Source organism: Delphinapterus leucas, chromosome 17 (genome assembly GCF_059928025.1).
Source record: "Delphinapterus leucas isolate spDelLeu-1000000601 "Yukka" chromosome 17, BTC_Dleu_Yukka2, whole genome shotgun sequence".
NCBI classification, from domain to species: Eukaryota; Metazoa; Chordata; class Mammalia; order Artiodactyla; family Monodontidae; genus Delphinapterus; species Delphinapterus leucas.
Genome location: NC_143145.1, coordinates 39,593,512 through 39,615,795, shown reverse-complemented (window position 1 = coordinate 39,615,795; position 22,284 = coordinate 39,593,512). Strand labels below are relative to the sequence as shown.

Below are 22,284 nucleotides of genomic sequence, written 5' to 3'. Positions count from 1 at the left end.
CTGAATACATGCCGTTTAATTATTCTGTATGATGAAATGGGAAGCATGCATAAAGTATGCTCTATACTGAAAAACAGTGGTTGCCTTGAGGAAAAACACCTGTGCAGTTGAGTTGCAAGCTGGACTAGCCACTTATTTCTTGTTACTCCATTTTTACTTGAGAGAACAACTGATAGACCATGGTTATTTAGAGTTGGGTATTTGTAGACATTTTCTCAAAAATAAGACAGTTCAAGGAAAACAACTGATAGTACTGTTGCAAATGATAAAATGATTTGTTGCCAAGTGAAAATTAGAAATTTGGAAAATTTGTGTCTACCACCATGAGCTTGACAACATCCCAGAACTTAATGAATTTCTGATGAGATCAGCAGTGATGTTAACAAATGTGTTGGGTTTTTTTTTAATATTGTATATAGTGGATTGGGGTTTTTTGTTTCTTTGTTTTTATCTATTTGGTTGCACCAGGTCTTAGTTGCAGCAGGCGGGCTCCTTAGTTGCAGCTCAAGGGCTCCTTAGTGGCAGCTCGCCGGCTCCTTAGTTGTGGCATGAGAAATCTTAGTTGGGGCATGCATGTGGGATCTAGTTCCCTGACCAAGGATCGAACCCAGGCCCCCTGCATTGGGAGCGCACACTCTTAACCACTGGGAGACCACCAGGGAAGTCCCCAGACTGTTTTTTGGGTTTTTTTATAAATTTTATTTATTTATGTATATATGTATGTATGTATGTATTGGCCGCGTCGGATCTTCCTTGCTGCGCGCGGGCTTTCTCTAGTTGTGGCGAGCAGGGGCTACTCTTCGTTGTGGTGCGCAGGCTTCTCATTGAGGTGGCTTCTTTTGTTGCGGAGCACATGCTCTAGGCGCGCAGGCTTCAGTAGTTGTGGCGCAGCAGGCTCAGTAGTTGTGGTTCATGGGCTCTAGAGCGCAGGCTCAGTAGTTGTGGTGCACGGGCTTAGTTGCTCCACGGCATGTGGGATCTTCCCAGACCAGGGCTCGAACCCTTGTCTCCTGCATTGGCAGGCAGATTCTTAACCACTGCGCCATCAGGGAAGCCCCCCAGAATGTTTTTTAACCTTTTGGAAGATGTATGTAACTCAGTGAATCAGTATTTTCCAAATGCTCAATGCTTACATGTTACAAAAGTAGACAAGTATAAAAGATTCATTTAAGGTGCAAGGTAGACCAATGGATTTTAATGTAGTAAAGTATAGAAAGCTCATTGATGTAATTTCAGATTCCACATTGCAACAATTTTTAAGAAACTACCACTTGACAAGTTTTGATGTAATATTTTTTCCTTCCTCAACCTAAAATCCTTCATGATTTCCCGTTGTTATTACTCGACAATCTTGAACATAATCCAATGGCACTGTGGCTCAAGTCTCTTTTCTTACCGCTTACCTTCTCTAAGCTCCAGACATTTTGGTTTTCTTTCTTTTCCTTTTTTTTTAAAATTTAGTTTATTTATTTTATTATTTTTGGCTGCGTTGGGTCTTTTCCTGCAGGTTTTCTCTAGTTGTGGCGCACGGGCTTCTCATTGCGGTGGCTTCTCTTGTTGCGGAGCACAGGCTCTAGGCATGCAGGCTTCAGTAGTTGTGGCACATGGGCTCAGTAGTTGTGGCACATGGGCTCAGTAGTTGTGGCTTGCAGGCTGAGTAGTTATGGTGCACATGCTTAGTTGTTTCGCGGCATGTGGGATCTTAGTTCCCCGACCAGGGATCGAACCTGCGTCCCCTGCATTGGAAGGCAGATTCTTAACCGCTGGACCGCCAGGGAAGTCCCCTCAATACCTTTTAAGAGTAGAAAAGAGTATCCTATGACCAAGAAGTTTGAGTGATTAGTGTTTAGAAGACCAAAGACAAAATTATTCTGAGGCAGCATAGATTTTATACAGGCATAAACTCTAGCAGTTAGCAAAATAGAGAAAAACCTGCATGCTCAGGGAGCTTACGTACATTTGTTTTATGTTCCATAATACATCTTAGAAACTGTAGTTTCAAACCAGGGATTGGCAAGCCATGATCAGGTTCTCTGCCTATTGTTGAAAGTTTTATTGGAACACAGACACACTTATTCGTTTATTGTCTGTGGCTGCTTTTGCAATACAACAGCAAAGTTGAGAGGCCTCATAGTTTACAAAGCCTAAAATATTTACTATCTGGTCCCTTTTTTTGCTGAACCCCTGTTTTAAACTCCTGATACAGTCTTTTGGGTTCATTAAAATGTTTCATTATCTGGAGTGCTTTAATATCATCTGATTCTCTAGGTCTTGGACTCTTGACCTTCCAGGCTCCCTTGTGCCGCAGTCTGTAGCTTTGTGATTTCTTGCGTTTCACCCAAGGAATTAGTTTTCAAGAACTTCTTTAAGGTAAACCAAGTGGTTTTTTAAATAAAAGTGGGAATATCTTACCAGAGAAGCCTCATTTCTGCCCGTAGACTTTTCTGTCTAAACACCTAATGAATAGTGGAACTGAGACCAGAACTAGGACTTCTGCCTTAACGCATCGTTTTTCCATGATACCTGCTTGTATAGTGGCAAGAGGGGATCAAAAGTGAAATGGTGAATTTGTATTTTATAATGCTATGATTGAAGTGAGAATGGAAGTGGAATCTCCAAGTGGAATTAGTTTAGGCTGTTGGAAATGTGAGGACCAAATCTGGGAAAGAGTTCAGGGCTAGATAAAAGAAGTTGTTAAGAAAGGTTTCTTGTAAATTTTTTAAGATTATGAGTTGATAACCATGCTGTTTATGCAGTGTTCCATAACTTATGAGCTCACACCAAACATATTTAAATAATTTAACGGCTTGGATGATGAATCAAGTATACAAATGTAATAGCTCAAAGATTTTATTTGGGGGGACAGTGAGAGTTAGGAAGACAGGGCTATATGTGATGCAGTCTAATTTTAGGCTCTTTCATTGATTAACAAAATATTAATGGAATACCTTCTATATGCAGGATATACTATTCTAAACACAAGGAATATAATGGTTGATAAAACAGGATAAAATGGTTGATAAAATTAACGAAATATTAATGGAATACCTTCTATATGCAGGATATACTATCTAAACACAAAGAATATAATGGTTGATAAAACAGGATAAAATGATTGATTAAAGAGTCACTATTCTCATGAAGTTTAGTGGGGAAAACAACTAAAAACAAGCAAGTATAGTCTCTAAAGTCAGGTGGTGTTAAACGCTGTGAAAGAAAATAACTAACCAAGGTGAGGAGAAAGAGGTAAAGTGCTCATTGTGGGCACTTCCTTGCACCTGCATCTCTACTCCTTACTTCCATTCAAAAAAAATGTATCAGAGTAGTAGTGAGTGGAGAGATGCTGAGTCTAGTTTAAATCATACCTCCTCCCCAAAATGGGGGAAATCAGTTGCAAGCCTGTCTACTTTTTAAAAGGTTTGTAATACTTTTCATAATTAATCTCATCCTGATATTGTGTCACCAAGGTACTAAGATTAAGTAAACTGCTAGTTCAGACAGAGTAGAGAAATGGAATTCGCATGCCTCTTGGACCATTCATCCTTTGCCATTTAACCATGCCCAACTCATCTGTATGAGACAGATGAGAAAAGTGAGAGACAAGTGAGAAAAATAAATAGTGCCAAAATGTGGAGCAGTATAAAATTAGGGACTTGCCACATTTAGGCAGGAAGTGGATGAAATTGATCCTAAAGCAATGGTTTTCAGACTTTTTCAAGTGGCAATTGCTAAAACTTCTCAAAATAAATTTCACTGACAACTTTTAATTTTGTCAAGTACACTTTTATTTTTGTTTATTTTCTTGGCTGCACCTCCTGGCATGTGGGATCTTAGTTCCCTGACCAGGGATCGAACCCACACCCCCTGCAGTGGAAGCGCAGAGTCTTAACCACTGGACTGCCAGGGAAATCCCATCAAGTACATTTTTTTTTAATTTGTTGATTTTTTTTTGCTGATGTTTTTAAAATTAATTTTTATTGGAGTATGGTTGCTTTACAATGTTTTAGTTTCTGCTGTACAACAAAGTGAATCAGTTATACATACATGTATATGTATATGTGTATGTGTACGTATACATGTACACATCCATTCTTTTTTAGATTTTCTTCCCATTTAGGTCACCACAGATCACTGAGTAGGGTTCCCTGTGCTAAACAGTAGGTTCTCATTAGTTATCTATTTTATACAATAGTAGTGTGTATATGTGAATCCCAGTCTCCCAGTTTGTCCCACCCCCACCCCCCTTGGTAACTGTAAGTTTGTTCTCTACATCTGTGACTCTGCTTTACCAATAAGTTCATCTGTACCATTTTTCTAGATTCCACATATAAGCGATATTATACAAGTACATTTTTAAAACCACCATTGCAAAAAAAGAAAGGAATTTTGACACAATGGAAGAAGAACAAAAATCTCGGAAAAAAGATTTTGCCGTGAGTTAATGAAAAACCTTATACACCAGCCACTAGTCAGCAGACCAGAGCACTCTAGTATCCATTTCTAACCTTTAGAAAATACTCAGCATTCCTCTTTTTCATGCTCTGTTTACTTTATCACTCCTGACATTACCAGCAGAGACTTTAGATGATTACAGAGCTGTAAGTATTAGAGAGGTCAGTTCCCCCAAATTTTAAGGACTAGTACTTTCCAGATTAGAGAATTAATAAATTGAATAAGGATTACATTCAGAACCTGGCAACTTACCTTGTGTGTAAATGGCTAATTGCAAAATAAAGTATCATTTAACTAAAAATTTGTACAGTATTCCTCTTCTGATAGTTTTGTTGCAATGCAAATATTAGATTATACTCCCTAAGTTAATCTTTTCAGCATTAATTGGGCACTGTTCTGCCTTTCTGTATACTTTGCAGTTCTTTAAAATAGCAGTATCTGTTAAGAGAGCAGTTAGCCATTTGAATAGATCTGCTTTTGCTGTCAAGGTATACCTTTTGCCACTCTAATAAATGATAGCACTTATTTGGGTATTGTCTAATATTACGGAGTGTTCATTTATGTTAAGATTAAAAGATGAGCTTGATTATGGAAGTTATTTTTGTGTGTTTTCTTTGATAACCAGTTCCTTTTTTTTTTATATTTAAGTTCTGTGAATTTGAGAGCAAATTACTCATAGTCTTAGAACTACTTTAGCATGTGCTTTAAAGACTGTACTCTCCAAATTGGAATACATAAGAAGATCCATTGGGATGAAGGAAGAAAATATTAGGCTTTCTGTTTATACTATTTTTTATCAAAATATTAAGCTTTACTCATGTTTTATATATAGTCATTGGCATCCTTATTTAGGATGTTAAAAGGTATTAATTAATTAATTGGGGAGAGGAAGATGACAGAGATAAAGCAAATGGGGTGGAACTTGAGCTGGGTTAAGAAAAAATAATGCACATCATTTTAGGCATTGGACATCAGTAGAGGGAGGGAGGGGGTACATGGTAAAGGGTACAAGGAAAGTCACCCTAAGCACCCAGGCTACCGTACTTTATTTTGAGAGAAAATTCATGGTCAGTAACGTTTGGGCAAAGACAAGGATATTTAGAGATGACAGTCGTGTTGGAACCAAATGATTGTATATGTGAATAAAAGAATATACAGTTGAGATTAATTTGTGGAAGACCTGTATCATATGAGGAAGTTATTAGACTTTATAGATGGTAGAAAATGATAGGGAGTTTTTAAATGGGAATGTAAATTAATTGGACTGGTATAGATATGTTGGGAGATGAGCAATGGGAGGGAAGCCCTTGAAGATAAGAATTTCTCCTAATGTCTCATTTACATGTCTGTTTCTCCTATTAGATTAGTATAGTACACTTTCCATAAGTAGAAAGTTTTATTTAGTTCTGTATACTGAGCTCCTAAAACAGTGTCTGACACATAGTAGGTATTTAATAAATCTTGATTGTATGAAGACCATTCAAGAGAGGCTAGTTTAATAATCCACCCAGCTCCATAGTGAAGCCTGACAACAATGGGGGGAAGGACTATGGGTAACAGGAAGGCAGAACTTACGTTCTCAGTTTTCTTTCAACTGTTAGCTGTAATGGAGCTGATCAGAAGTAAGACATTCACCTCAGTAGGATGGCTGGGTCAATTAGTAGTGTGTATACATATTTACTTTATATAGCTTTTTTTTTTTTTTTTTTTTGCGGTACACAGGCCTCTCACTGTTGTGGCCTCTCCCGTTGCGGAGCACAGGCTCCAGACGCGCAGGCTCAGCGGCCATGACTCACGGGCCCAGCCGCTCTGTGGCATGTGGGATCTTCCCGGACTGGGGCACGAACCCACATCCCCTGCATCGGCAGGCAGACTCTCAACCACTACGCCAACAGGGAAGCCCACGTTAAAGCTTTTAATAGTATATTATGTTACTAAGTCTCATCTGAGTGAGAGGTTACTTTTAAAGTGAGGTTACTTTTAAAGGTAATAGTATAAAATCAAACAAGATGGAAGCCTAAATCAAGATAATTTCCCTTACTTTTCTGCAGATTTTATTTTAATGACAAATCACAGTATATTTCAGTGTGAATGTAATTCCTGTCCTTTTTCCATAGCTTCCCTCTTTTAAAAAAAAAAAGCTGATTTATGCATGTGGCTTTGTAGTCAGCAGTCTGCTTTCACATCTTATTTAATCCTTAAAAGAACCTTATGTGAAGTTAGTAGGAGTTTTTGTCCCATATGACAGTTGGGGAAAAGGGTTTAGAGTGATTCAACCCTAAATCACATAGCTAATACATGATTGAATTTATATTTGGCATTATATGTAGAGAGTCAGAAAGGAAAGTATTTGTGAGGCAAGGCTCTGGAGTCAGAACTGGATTTTAGTCTTGGTTTCAACACTTAACACTATATCTTAGGCAAGTTATATAATCTCTTTATGGCCTCAGGTTTCCTTATCTGTAAGGCGGGGGTACCTACTTTAGTTAGTTTCTATAGGTGTGACTGTCCAATATAGTAGCTGTTTGCCACATGTGGCTATTTAGCATTCTTTTTCGTACTGTCTTATTAATAGTTTTTAATATTGATTACATTTTGAAATGATAGTATTTTGGATGCGTTGGGTGAAATATAAAAATTAATGTTACATATTTTAACTTTTTAATATCTGCTAGAAAAATTTTAATTACATACGTGGCTTGTGTTATATTTCTGTTGGACAGTACTACTCTAGATCAGGGGTTGGCAAACTCTGACCCCCAAATTCAGCCAGATTCCTATTTTTAGAAATGCAGTTTTACTGGAACACAGTCACACCCATTTAATTATATATGGTATATGGCTACTTTCATGTTACAGCAGCAGAATTATTTGGTTGCTACATATAGAACCATACGGCCTGCAAAGCCTAAAATATTTACTGTTTTATCCTTTATAGAAAAAGTTTGCTGGGAATTCCCTGGCGGTTCAGTAGTTAGGACTCTGCGCTTTCACTGCCAAGGATGTGGGTTCAATCCCTGGTTGGGGAACTGAGATTCCCACAAGCCACACGGCCAAAAAAAAAGAAAGAAAGAAAGAAAAAGGTTGCTGACCCTTGCTCTAGATTGTAACTGATAGATGCTCAGTGTGTTACATCTTTACTTAAGAGTGGATATGAGATACAGAAAGTAGATTAGTGGTGGGTGCCAGTGGGGAAAAGGTAGTAGGGAGTGACTGCTAATGGGTCCCAGGTTTCTTTTTAGGGATGATGAAAATGTTCTGGAATTAGATACCAGTGATAGTTGTGCAACTTCGAAGATACTGAAAACCGCTGAACTACACTGAACTACACTGAAAAAGATATCTCAATTTTTTTTAAGTGGATATGAGCCTGGTTTGGTAGAGGTAATAAACCAGTACCTTAAACATGATACATGTTAATGATAATGAGAACATGCAAAGAAACAGATGCATGTCAACTATGGGGAACGTAAGAAAACATTTTAATAGTTTTTATGTATTCCCATGCCACTTGAGAATATTTGCAAGTAGTTTCTTGATAAGAAGCAATTAGCTATCATTTACTGCTTACTCAAACGGTCAGTTACTGCTTACCCTATTTCTTTTTAGTTGTAAACTTAACTTTAAGATAGTGCACAATAATACATACATAGCCAATCTCGGTAAATAGTTAAATGAGTGAATACGAAGTATAAATAAAATCTATGTTTCTAAATATTAGTTCTCTTCTGGAAACACTTATCTAAATATAGAAATCATGGCTTCATGAAGTTTTTAGTAACCTTTTGAGAGGAGAAAGCAAAGGGAATTGGAAAGCCATTCCAAAAATGTCCATATCTTGTATATGGGTGGGTGTTTTTTCTTTAATGAATTACTACACATCTACCATATACAAATCTTAGGTATTTTCACACTGCTTGGAAACTGACAAAATATTACCTATTTTGTACAGTTGACTCATTAATTTGTTATACGAAGAGTATGCCAACAATCTGCTTTACGAAATCAAGAAACCAATAATCAGTACATCATTTTCCTTCTGACCACTAGCAATAGGTTTTCGTTTTATTGCTCTGAAAACATCATGTTATAGTACCTTATTTATGATGTAAGTTAGGATAGCATGATGTCTAAGGGCACAGACTTTGGAGCCAGATAGACCTATTTCCTAATTTATTAACTTAATGCAACCCAGACAGCCTATTTAATATTTAACATCTCTAAGTCTTTGTTTCCTAATCTCTAAAATGGGAATAATACCTTTCTAGTGAGCTTTTTTTAAGGAATAAAGAATTGAATGTAACGTACTTATATAGTAACCACTGAATAAATGGTAACCTCATACTATTATTGCCATTTAATATGTTAAGTTTTTTAATCAAACATTAAATTTTTTTGGTTGTCAGCATCATACATTTCATTATGTATTTTACTGACTCCTACCTTTTCAAAAACATAATGAAATATTAAGTAACATTCTATTTTACTTTCAGTCAAAGAAAAATAAGAAGAAATCAAAGTCAGATGCTAAAGCAGTGCAAAACAGTTCACGCCATGATGGAAAGGAAGTTGATGAAGGTACTTGAGCAAGTGAAAGGACTGTAGAAAAATTTTTAATCCTTTTTTACCAAGGTGCATTATATAAAAGCTGCATTTGTTTCGCTTAATCTTTTATCTGGCTCTTCTTTTTAATAACTATAGATTTTAGTGTACACATCTGTGACATTGTTAGGAGACACGTTTTTCCCCTAAATTATTTAAGTATCTAATAATGCTTTCCTTGAAGGGAACTGCCTTGAAATTTAAGGTCTAGCCCAATATCTTGAGCAATTTAAAAGCCGTTCGTTTTGTCTTTGTTTCCTAGAAACGTGGTTTGATTTTTTTCCCATTGTTCTTAAATATACCATCCCTAGAAGGCTGGGTACGAAATTCTTAAGTAAGCCATTTATTGTCCTCACCTAATAAACCCATTTATTAGTAAGTGTATATAACACTCCCCTACTAGTACTATCCAACAAGATAAAAAATATGCAAGATAACTTACATCAATTTTTTCTAAACCACAGATGACAGATCTGATAAAAATTACCAGAATAAATAATGGCAGTTAGCTGCCTAGAACAGCGAGATTAGCATAAATTCACAGGATAAATTAGTATAATCAGCACTCTTGGTTTTTAGTTTAATATCTAAATTTATCATACTTCAGATGCCCCACCATGTTTTCCCCCAAAAACTACAACTTTTTTGTCTTCCCCTTACTGAATAACGTTTTTTTTTCTGGGGCTATGTCAGGAGCCTGGGAAACTAAAATTAGTCACAGAGAGAAACGACAGCAGCGTAAACGTGATAAGGTGCAGTCTGATTCTGGTTCATTGGATTCAACTATCCCTGGGATAGAAAATACCATCACAGTTACCACCGAGCAAGTTACAACTGCATCATTTCCTGTTGGTTCCAAGAAGAATAAAGGTATATTAGTGGAACATAAGAGTGATACATCAAATCCAACTCCTTTTAATCAGATGTACAAAATATCATTACGTCAAAATCTGGCTATTTTAAACTGCTTACATCATTGTGCTGATATACCCTTCTTCGTGAGAGTACTGTGGACCACGTGTTGGTTTACCTGATACCAGCAGTGTTACTTGTTACATACTGACTAATGAATGGCCTGTTAAATTAAAATTGCCTTTCTGCCTCGTCACATGAGAGAATGATTGCTGCTTTTTTCTCACGTGTATTGCTTTGCCGCAACTCCCTAACATCTCCATTTTTTATAGTGGACATTCATTAAATGAAATGACTTGTCACCATTCTTTTCATTCCAAGATGAAACAAGCATGTTCTGGATAATGCAGGTTCTATCTGGATTTCTTAGCACCCCAACTTTTTGAGAATGCTGTAGGTGTTTGATAAAGCTAGACTGGAACTGCAAACATTATTGAGCTAATGTTCTTCCCAAGTATTTCACATGTTCATACTATCCAATACTGATGGCTTCTTGATAGTTCTTACATTGCCATCACTTTTACCCTGGAGACATCAGTCTACAGAGTGATGCTGTTCATCTTGCTTCAGGCATTTGACTTTTCTTACTTCACCTTTTCATTAATTGCCAGCACCTCCCACTTGTCTCCAAACCTCTGTCTTAGCCTTGGTGTCTTTTACTTTTTTGCTTGATGATTTGGTGGAATTTATTGCTGTGGTACAGCAGTGACTTCTGCTTATCCATTTTCACTGTCACATGTTAGCCATGCTGTAGTGTTTCTGTTGGTGACTCCTTTTCACTGTCTTGTGCATGCCTTCCTTGCTAGCACAATCCTGTGTCATGCTGGGTTTTTGATACATTGTGATCATTATGCTTTTCAGCGTCAGAGAAATAGTATCTTTGTCATAACATGTAGTCTTACCGCTTGCCATATTTCCTAAGTCCTGCTCCAGATATTGGCAAAATTCTTCTAAGTTGATGTGTTTGCTTCCAGGATTGTTGAAAAGGCACCTAGCTGGTATTGCTGAGAGGTGGCAAAGTTGAATCCAATTACAGAGCCCAGTTCTCCAATTCCTACTTTAAAGAATCTTGATAACCATTATAGAACAGGAGACTCTATATATACTTGGGCAATTTTCCAGGTCCTTTTTTGGCATTTTAGTTGACTAAGAATATGATAACTAAAGAGCTCAATTCCTTAAGAACATGTGAAATATGCTGTGAGTAAAAAGTGGCTCTTTTCTAGTGTAAGACTTTAGTACTTAAAGGAGCAATTTATGATAAATAATTAGTAAAAATTAATTTGTATGTTACTCCTTACTTAATGTGCATAGTGGCCTATTTAGTATTAAATAAATTTTATTTCTATTTCAACCAGGTGATTCTCATCTAAATGTTCAAGTTAGCAACTTTAAGTCTGGAAAAGGAGATTCTACACTTCAGGGTGAGAGAAATTACATGTAACTTAAATTGAAGGCCCATCAAGATAGAAACTTATATGTATGTCTCTTTCCTCACATGAATGACACAGAAAGAAAAAAAAGGCTTAGAAATGATTTTAATTACTAAAGTAACATAATCACAGTTCAGAGATTTTAGAAAATAGATAAACAGAAAAATCACTCCCACTTCTAACAGTCTTTGGTATATTCTAGTTGTTTCTCCCTCTCCCCTATATGTAAAAACATTCTTTAATAGTTATGCAATTAATAGTTAATAGTTTATATGCAATTTTGATTCTTGCTTGCATTGTTTAAGCTAATAGAGAAAAAGATTTTTTTTTTCAGGACTTGGGTTTGATATAGGCATATATGGGATAAAAGACTTTACCCCTGAAATTAGATAAGAAGCCTTAATACCTATAATCTTCTAAACTGCTTCCTGAACAGTATCAAATATTTCATAATAAATGGACTATAGTATAGAGTTATGCAGTACTTCACAAATAGAAAATATATTTTATTTACTAATTTATGATAAAGATTGAATTAAGTAGAGAATGATATACCTTTCCTAAAATCTAAAGTGTAGTAAAACGTAAATTCACAAATGAAGAAGCACCTTCTCGTTTCAGGCTTGTTCTTAACACTGTCAGCTTCCTTCATTCTCATGGTTCTCAATCCTGGCTACACATTACAGCCATCTAGGAAGCTTAGAAAACCACACACGTATATAAAAAGAAACATGTACTTACATACACACACCTATGTGTATTTGTGTGTGTGTGTATATATATATACACAACACAGATAATACATACACATGTGTACATATACCTGCATATAAATGTATACACACAAACATAATGATGCCTGGACTCTATCCCTAGAGATTCTGATTTTGATTGGTTTGGGCTGAGGCTCCAGTGTCTACTTTTAAGAAATTTTTCATTTGTTTCAAGGCTTTTTTTTTTTTTTCATGGGCCTAGCCGCTCAGCAGCATGTGGGATCTTCCCGGACCAGGGCACGAACCCGTGTCCCCTACATCAGCAGGCACTCTCAACCACTGCACCACCAGGGAAGCCCAAGAAATTTTTCATTTGATTTTAATGTGCAGCCAGGTTTTAGAATCACTGCCTTATACCATATATATATATATATATATATATATATATATAAATATTTAAGGAAAGAGCATGTAACTAAGGAGAAGTCTTTATGTTCTTAGTGGGTGAGTATTCTGAGTATACCAGAATATGTGTTTTCTTCTTTGCTCTGTTTTACTTCTTTTGAGCAAGTCAGTCTGCTTTTGAAAACATAATTAGTATATATATTAAGTTCAAACATACTCATAGTTTTTAAATTAGCAGTCATCCATGGTGGTCATGTCACTTTTTAAATTCTTCATTTTATCTTTAAAGGTTGAGCTATATAGAGGATAAATAAAAATATAAATCAAGCAATTACAGAAACTTGAAAATATCCCAGTTTTAACAGGGAGTCGTGTATCCATTTTTAATCTTTATTTTCTTTTCTTTAAGTTTCTTCAGGATTGAATGAAAACCTCACTGTAAATGGAGGAGGCTGGAATGAAAAGTCTGTAAAACTCTCCTCACAGATCAGTGCAGGTGAGGAGAAGTGGAACTCTGTTTCACCTCCTTCTGCAGGCAAGAGGAAAACTGAACCATCTGCTTGGGGTCAAGACGGTGGAGATGCTAATGCAAATGGAAAAGACTGGGGAAGGAGTTGGAGTGACCGATCAATATTTTCTGGCATTGGTAAGAACTGTTAGAAAATTTTAAGTTTGTTTAAAATGCCTATCTGGTACATTTAAAATTTTCCAAGAATGAAAAACAGATCCATTAGTAGAAAAATTAGTCACGCTATACAGAAAGAATATAGATTAACTCATCTCACATCCTTCACATGGAGCAAAATGGGAACTAAATAAGTGAATAATAGCATTTATTATTTACTCTTTAATTATTTCACTTGCTTTTATCACATTTGATTATCAGTCTAGCTAACTGATATAATTGTGTATTTTTAGTGATGTAATAAGAGTAATGTGTAAGCAGACTTTTTGACTGATTTCAACAGTTCCACTATTGAGTTTAAATAAAAATAGTAAATGGAGATACAGTTTATAGCATCAATTTATATACTGTTTTACAGTCTACAAAATGCCTGTTTGTAATTAATTTTTCCCCTGGATTCTAAAGATAAAGACTAGTAGTGAGAAGCTTATTTCTGTTGAGAGCCATCGAGTTAAAAGCAACTTAATTTCAGGTGTGTTTGTGTGTGCATGTGTTATAGAAAAGAAATCCATATTTAATATGGAAAACTGCAAAAAGAGAAGGAAAAACCCACTGTTATACATTACCCAGTGACAACCATATATTTCCTTATGGTCCTTTTTTTTTTTTTTCCCTGTGTACAATTCTGTGGGTTTCATTTTGGTTTTTTTACACAATCCAAATCATACATGCATTTTTGTGTTCCTCCTCCCTCACTTAATATTGTGCCTCAAACATTTTCTTTACTTTCTGTATTTTATTTAATGACCATGTGATACATTGTGTAAACATAGCATAAACTATTTCACTATTCCCGTATTATCGGAGAAATAACTTCTTTTTTTAAAGAAATGTAAATGACGTTGCATTGAATATATTTGTTTGGGGGTTATTTCTTTAGGATAGATTCTTGGAAGTGATATTATTGGATTAAAGGAAATATGAATGTTTACTCTACGACATGTTGTCAAAGTATTTTCTAGGAGAATTCTAATTTATCCTGTCAGCATCAGTATGAGTGCCATTTATCGTATGCTTACCAAGGTTGAGTATTCTTATTTTTTTAATCTTTTCTAATTTGATAAGGAAAAAATACATAAATTGTTTTGGTTAACTTTTTAAAATCACTAATGAGGTTGAGTGTTTTTCACGACTTTGTTGATCATTTCTGTTTCTTTTGTAAATTGTCTGTTCATGTTCTTTGCCCATTTGTGTAATGGCCTCTGTTTTTTGTGCTTTAAGTTGTAATTCCTTGTGCATTAAACATATAATCTTTTCTGTTGTGCTTGTTGCAGATATGTTTTGCTTGGTTTATTTTCGTTTGGGGGAGCAATAGACATTACAGAGTTTTTAGTGTTTAAGTAGAAAGAACTGTTTCTTTGCATGTTACTTGCTTTTCCCATCACTTGTAAGCTTAGAAAAACTCATGTTGACTAACATCCCGAAGAAGCAGACTCTATATCATTTGCTAATATTGTTCTTCAGCTTGTCCTCCCCTCTTCCCCTGCAATGTCCAAAAATTGTGTAGAAATACCAAAATTTTTTTGGAAGAAGAGACAGTCCCTAAATTCCTAGCCTCGTTTTCAGCAGTAATAAAAGCATAAATTTCTATGCTAAGAAAGCATCCTTTCACACTTAATAAAAGAAATGGTTAAATTTTATCAAGTAATCTTAAGAACCATGACCTTTTGAGATATTTGCAATTTACTTTTAAAACCTATGTAGCATTTTCATAATTAGTACATAAATTAGTTGGTAGCACTTGCTTAATGTTGCTGTAGACAAACTTAAGCAGCAGATTAGAGTTCCTGCTTAGATGGATTAGGACCTTTATTGAAATTGAAAGGGAACTATATTAAATGAGGTTTGCAGTGAGTTGCTGAGAAGAGACAGATGTGACTTGTCTCATGGATGTATATATGTTCCTTAAAATACTCATACGTAAGTAGGCAATTGCTTTAAAATGTTGAGAAGATATCATGGTGTAGTGGAATGAGCTTGTTCCTAGTTCAGACAGACCTATTTGGTATGAATCCCTATTTTTCCACATACAAGCTTTTATGGATATTAGGCTAGTTATCTAACCTGTGTGAATCCCATATTCAAGTAGTTGTAAGGATTGGCTATAATGAGTGTGAAGTACCAAGTTACAGTGCCTGATCCAAACTAGTAGCTTAATTGTGGTAGATGATAGGGTAGCTTGCTATAGCAGAGAAGGAACATGGGCTTGGAAAGTAGGTTTAAGTTCCAATCATGGCTTGGGTGTTTTCTGTCAGCAGGTCACGTAACTGCTCTGAAACTTTGCCTAGCAGGGCTGCCCTAAGGACTCGAAGTAGTTGGTGTAAAGAGCCCAGTACATAATAGACATTCAATAAATGGTAGCTATTGCCATATTAGGTGGTTCTGATTTCTAAGGGTATCTTTAAATATTTTTATCATAGTTATAAATCTGTACGTATCTTTCAAGTTTCATTGCAAATTGAAGGTTCCAAGTGACATTCTTTATTTTAACAGCTGCTTGGTCTAGTGTGGATAGGGGAATGAATACCTCTGAACAGAATTCTGCTTCTTTTGCATCTCTCACACTTAACTCTGCTGTTTCTGGTATGTGAAAACAGTCTTTCATTTAGTTAACAAAAAAAATTTCTGTTTAATTTTAGCACTTGCTATTTGAAAAAAATAATCAGAGTCAAGTACTGCTATCCACATAAATTATAGATATACAGTATAAAGTAGCAGAGGCCTTAATAAAGAAAGACCTAAATTCTTAACCTGCAGGTGGCTTAGTTCCTTTTTGTGGTGGAGATTGGAAGATTTTGTGGCCTAACTTAACTGAAAGTGTGTTGGCACACAGACGAATGCAAATAGAAGGCCTTCCCTTCAAGGCCATGACACTCTTCTGTTACTAGTTTACCCCTACCATAATTCTACTTGCAGTTTGGCATTTTATTTCTATCTGCCCTTATTCATCATGAGTTTATAGCTTTCGGGTTATGTGGACCCTCTGAGTATCTGTTGAGTTAGAAAATTCATTATTACTACTAAACTACTATAATTCAGCATTACTTACATGGATATGCCTTTTATTAATAATATAGATGCTATATATACTTAACAAATACTACATAAACATGGGACACATTTAGTTTTGTAATGTTTAGTTCACGTTGGAATTCATGGACCCAGTACTAATCTTGTAGTTCCACAGTGTCTGGAGTCACCTAGTCTAGAATAGAGGTCAGCAAACTTCTTCTGTAAAGGGCCCAATAGCAAATATTTTAGGCTTTGTGGGCCATACCGTCTTCTGTTGCAACTACTTAATTCTGCCATTGTAGCAGTAAAGCAGCTAGAGGCAATACATAAACCAAATGAGTGTGTCTGGTTCTGAAATATTGTTCTTTTGATTTTTTTTTCAACCATTTAAAAATATAAAAACTGTTCTTGGTTCATGGGCCATACAAAAAAGGGATGGTTAGATCTGGCCTATGAGTTGTAGTTTGCCAACCCTTGGTCTCATAGGCTACATTTTAGTTCCAGAGGTACAAGTTAATTTCTTCCTTCATTTGGTGACTTTGTACAACACAGATGCTATTCTATTCATATATTCAGAGAAAGCTGCTAAAGAAATAGCAACAGTGTTACTGTAGTCTTTCTAAGCAGCTAATGTGCTATTTATATATGAATTTTATAGGGTTACTCCATTTCTCAAAATTTATATTTAAAATATATAACTGTTTTGAGTATATTTCAAGCATATTAGTGGAAGGCTAGTGAGATCATCTATAACCTAGTGAAAATTTATAAGTGTGTAAGGACTTTTGTGAGGGGAAGTGTCTTTTATACTAACAGGTATTCTTCTTCACCCTTTCTTTATCAGTGGCTCTAAATGCAAAGTGAATATCACAGTCACCTAAGAAGGATTCCAAAACATGTGCAAATTCTGATTCAGAAGGTCTGGGGTATATAAATCCCTGATGGAAAACCACTGCTTTACATTTCTATTCTAAAACGAATTTATGGCTATAGAGCCAAGGATTTTTGACCTGGCATCCTTTAATTTATATGCAAAACTTTGTGTAAGTCCTAGACAGTAGTCCAACCACAGCTTTCATCATATTGCTAAAGGACTGTGTGACCCCACTCACCCCACCTATTCCCCACCTCCTAAAAAAGTAAAAACAGAAAAAATTTAGAAGATAATATTCTCTTGCTTTTAAGTGCACTTGAACTTACCTTGGTCTCTAAACCACCAGCACAACTGTCTTATTCTCTTTGGCTTCTTTCTGCCTCACCTCTCTAGCTAGTCATCTATTTCTTTTATTTTTTCTTAGGCAGAAGGTTCTAGCAAGCTCAGACATTTTCTAGTTGTGTCCTTCAGGGTTCTAAGGATATAGGCATACTCTGAAATTTCCAGTATTTCTTTTATGCTTTATTATTTTTCATGAAGAAGAAAAATAAAACAATTTTTCTTTGACTTCTTGAAATTTGTAGATACCTGGTTTGAAGTATATATTATAAAAGACAAAATCTAATGGATTGGTACTAGGGAAAAAATATATTTCTGATCAGTGAATTCAATCCAGTGATTATCGTGCTTAATCTAAAATTACCCTCAATTCTGCTTTTCTTTATCTTAACTCTTTTTCTGATGTCTGCAGTTTTCCTTTTAGGAGAAATAAAAAATAATTAAGTCTTCGTGTGCAAAGTATAGAACTATTGTTATGAAACATCATTAGAAAATTCCATTTTTAATTTTATTGCATTCGTTTTCATTTAAGGGTCTACTGCTGAGCCAGTTTCTCAGTCTACCACTTCTGATTATCAGTGGGATGTTAGCCGTAATCAACCATATATCGATGATGAATGGTCTGGGTTAAGTATGTCCTTTTAAAAATTATCAGTTTGTTTTTGTTTTTGTTTTCAGAATTTTCTTTCTAGCACCCTAATTCATGCTTTATGTTTTAATTTTAATCCTAATTTTTCACCTTTTAGGTCATAGTAATATAGTTTAATACCAAATGTGTACTACTTGTAAACTGACTATTGAATACCTGTAGAATTAAAACTAAATTCACTTTTCATGATTGAGGCAATATTTAAACGTGAAGTTTTCTTATAATTGCTCTGTAGTTTGTCTAGTTTTTAAATTGTTTTAAATGAATGTTCTATTTCTTTTCCTAGTTTTAATATAATAGAGTAAATAGAATATACAGGAATGGCTTTGAATTCATGAGGTATGCACGTTTTTATATTGGTAGAAAACCATTTTCTTAGTCTAATTTCCAGTAGAAGCATAGGAAAGTTAAAGGCAAGAGTCACAAAAAAAGAGGAAGGGAAAAAGAAGAATATGGTTTTTATGTTCAGAAAGTTCATACCATCTTCATTAAAAAAAAAAAAAACAAAAAACAGATTTTTTTTCCCCCCCACAACCTTAAATGTTAGAATTTAAAACCCTCTGGAAACAGGACTTTCCTTATCCTCAGTACCTAGTGCAGTGTTTTATACACAGGTGTTCAATAGTACTAATAATAAAAGCAAACACCTGACTGTGCCAGGCACTGATCTAGATGGTTTAAGTCTTATGCATATTATTAGCTTGTTTAGTACAATTCTGTGAGGTAGGTATTATTTTTTTCCCACACTTTCCAGTTGAAGGAACTGAGGTAAAGAAAAGTTATCTAATTTTCCCCAGCCACACAGTTAAGTGGAAGAGCTAGCATCAAACTTTGGTAGTCTGGCCCCCAGAGTTCATGTTCTTAACCACTGCATGGTACAACCTCGATGATGATTGTGATCATGAAGGTATGCTTGCAACACAATCCAAAGATTAGTCTTAGACTAGTCTCTGTTAGATTCGTTGAAGCACAGTTGAGGGAGGTGAGGTTGGAAAGGTATATTAGGAAGGACCATATTGTGAAAAGCCTTGAATTGCTGGCTAAATATTAGGGAGCCAAGGGTCAGAGTACTAGTTTAGAAGGTAGATCCTAGTTCTAGTCCTGACTTTAAAACATAGTACCTCATATGTCTTGGACTTTGTCACTTACCTTGGAATCTAGATTAATTGACCTGTGAAACAGAGCAAATAATCTTTCATATCTACTTCCATAGAGTGTTATGAGGTTTTAATGAGGGAGTGAACATGAAAGCTCTTTGAAAATTATAAAGTATCAGATAAATACAAAGTATTACAAGGATGTGAAAGCACTGTTTTGTGGGGGGGTGGGGGAGGAAACAGTCTGTACTTCGGGAAGAATGATCTGCTATGTGCAAAATAGAATTGAGGAGTGATTGTAAAAGTTACTCTTTAACCTCATTTTCTCTGTGAATTTTATTTTTTGTGTTATCTTCTTTAATGTCGCTAATTTTGGTACTCAGTGAATTTAGTTATTCCTTCTAAATTTATAGAATGCATGAAGTATTTGAGATTACTAATCCACAAAGTATATATATACTATCTTTACATTTAACAATGTGATACGATTAATATATTGACCCTCTGGTTTGAGGCATAAACATCATTATCTAGCAGAAAGGCATTGAATTTACCCAAGCATTTGAATATAAAGTTAAGATGCTGGAACTTCCCTGGCAGTCCAGTGGTAAGACTCTGCGCTCCCACTGGAGGGGGCACAGGTGGCACAGGTTTGATCCCTGGTTGGGGAACTAAGATCCCGAATGCCGCGCATTGAGACCAAAAAAAATTTTTAAATAAAGTTAAAAATGCTAAAGTACAGAAGGTAATGTTTTTTAAAGACAGATGTTAATCATTCAATTATCTTGATCATAAAGGAACAATATCGTCATAACCCCTGTAAAAAGTCAGATGTTGAATAGAATTTTGTTTTTGTTGGCACACCAGAGTGAAAGAGTTAACGGCAGCATAGTGAATGGGTTGAGAGCATGGGCTTTGAGGACAGACTACCTGGGTTCGAATCTTAGCTTCATTGTTCTTCTGTGCTTCAGTTTCATCATCTGTAAATATAATATTTCTTCCCTCACAGACTTGTTGAGAGGATTAAGTGACATAATACTTATAAAGTCCTTAGAACACTGCCTGATACATGGTAAATATTCAGTAAGTGCTGTGATGCTGTTGATGATATTCTTCTAGGAGCATAGTTAGTCTACTCAGTGGGGTTAATTTGTAAATTGTCTGTTTAAACACTAGAGAAATTCTTTCTAACATATTTGTTTTATTTTATTAAAGTTAATGCTGAATTAAGTTCTGACCAGAAACAGCTGACAACCATTTTCTTACTGAGATAAAAAGGAAAATAGCTATGGGATGCTTAAACCTAAAACATCATTTCACAAGCAAATTCAATAGAGAGACAAATTCCTTACCATTTTGAAAAGACAGCTAATATAAAGCTCTTTGGAAAGACTTTGGCAAACTAATGGGAGAATTTTAAGAAATGAGAAATTACTCTATAAATGGAGGGAACTATGCTATGAATGAAACTGTACTACATAGTTTCAAGGAAACTAAGATTATTAGCACCAAGTATATGTATACTTGGTGCTAATAAACTAAGGTTCATTAGGCCCATGAACCTTGAGAATTATGCGTTGTCTCCTGGTGACAATTTTTAGGCTTAGTTGATTGATCTGTTGTTTTAAAGTAGTTTTATTTGAGGAATTCCCTGGTTAGGACTCTGCACTTTCACTGCCGAGGGCCCCAGTTAGATCCCTGGTTGGGGAACTAAAATCCCACAGGTCGGGGGTGAGGGGCAGTGGGAGGGTGGGGGGGAGTAGCTTTATTTGATCCCAGTTAATTTAAAAATTATATAAAAACCAACCTGAAATCAATAAACGTGGAAAAATCACCATAAAGCTTTATAAAGCCTGTAGAGATTTATGCTTCTATTAATGTTCTGATAGAAGTTGAAACATAGGCTACAGTTACTCCTCAAACTTTATGGCTGTCTAAGCCTTTTACAAAAAAAGATAATTTTACCGAGTACTTTACTAGATTTTTATCCCTCACCCCCCACCACCACCGTATTTATTAAGAAAAGAGTTTATATGTTAAATAGTGCCCATTCACTTCCTTAAACTTTTTTTTTTTTTTTGACAAAATAAAGGTTTTTTTCCGACAGGAAGCCCTAAGAGACCAGGCTTATGGACAGCAATTTTCCAAATCTGGGTTTCTTATTTGTGAGGTTTAAGCAAAACAGTTGACAGCTTTGGCATTCAGATCTCCTAATAATATTTTTAATGAATGCTTGGTGTAAGATGAGCAATTGGTTCCAGACACCTACTAGATACTTTTTTTTTTTTTTTGTCTGTGCTGGGTCTTAGTTGCAGCACTCGGGATCTTCCTTGCGGCATGTGGGATCTTTAATTGCAGGATGCGGACTTCTTAATTGTGGCATGTGAACTCTTAGTTGCGGCATGCATGCGGGATCTAGTTCCCCGACCAAGGATCGAACCTCGGCTCCCTGCATTGGGAGCACAGAGTCTTACCCACTGGACCACCAGGGAAGTCCCATACTACTAGTACGGGAGGTCCCATACTACATACATATTTACTTATAAAAATGACTTCTGCATTAAAACATAACCAAGTGTATCTTATTGAGAGATTTATCAGGATTGGGAGAAATAAATTCTTAATTGTGTATGCCTGATAGCTTAGAAACTGTCTTTCTATCGTTAATGTCATCAGTGATACATTAAAAGCAGTAGGTACCATTTATTGAGCACTTACTGCATTGCTATGAACTGCTTTACATGTATCTAATATAATCCTTTCAACAATCCTATGAAGTTGGTACATAGCCAATTAAGATTGAGACATTTGACCAAAATCACATAGTTATTAAATGGTAGAGCAATATTCAGATATAGGTCTGTTTGACTCTGAGGTCCATGCTCTTAACCTCTATGCTGTTACTGTGTAATACTGGCTCTGGATACCTGTTCATGGTAGTAAATTTAGAAATATAGGAAGGAAGTTCCTTTTTTGTAACACATTTCACACTTGTAATCACTTGCTCCATGTTTTTCCTCTACTGGATCATAAATTCTTGCTTATGATGTTTTCAGTCTCTCCCCATCCTCTACTGGTTTAGTCCCTCTTCTCCCTTTTCGCACTTCCCAT

General features: G+C 35.6%; 1 protein-coding gene across 4 annotated transcripts in view; it reads left to right on the top strand.

Annotated features, from left to right (window-relative positions):
* The window catches only part of MTDH (metadherin), a 53,465-nt gene that overhangs the window by 17,604 nt on the left and 13,577 nt on the right, over positions 1–22,284 (top strand). For 2 of the 4 annotated variants that reach the window (XR_016388370.1, XM_030760030.2), the window contains exons 3-8: positions 8,946–9,030; positions 9,748–9,924; positions 11,325–11,390; positions 12,927–13,163; positions 15,696–15,785; positions 17,960–18,058. Coding sequence is in view for 3 of the 4 variants with exons in the window: in XM_030760030.2 (XP_030615890.1) it covers positions 8,946–9,030; positions 9,748–9,924; positions 11,325–11,390; positions 12,927–13,163; positions 15,696–15,785; positions 17,960–18,058 (754 nt within the window). In the remaining variant the exon portion in view is untranslated. The remainder of the gene's footprint in view (positions 1–8,945; positions 9,031–9,747; positions 9,925–11,324; positions 11,391–12,926; positions 13,164–15,695; positions 15,786–17,959; positions 18,059–22,284) is intronic. The other 2 variants (XM_030760034.2, XM_030760036.2) reach the window with 2 other exon arrangements.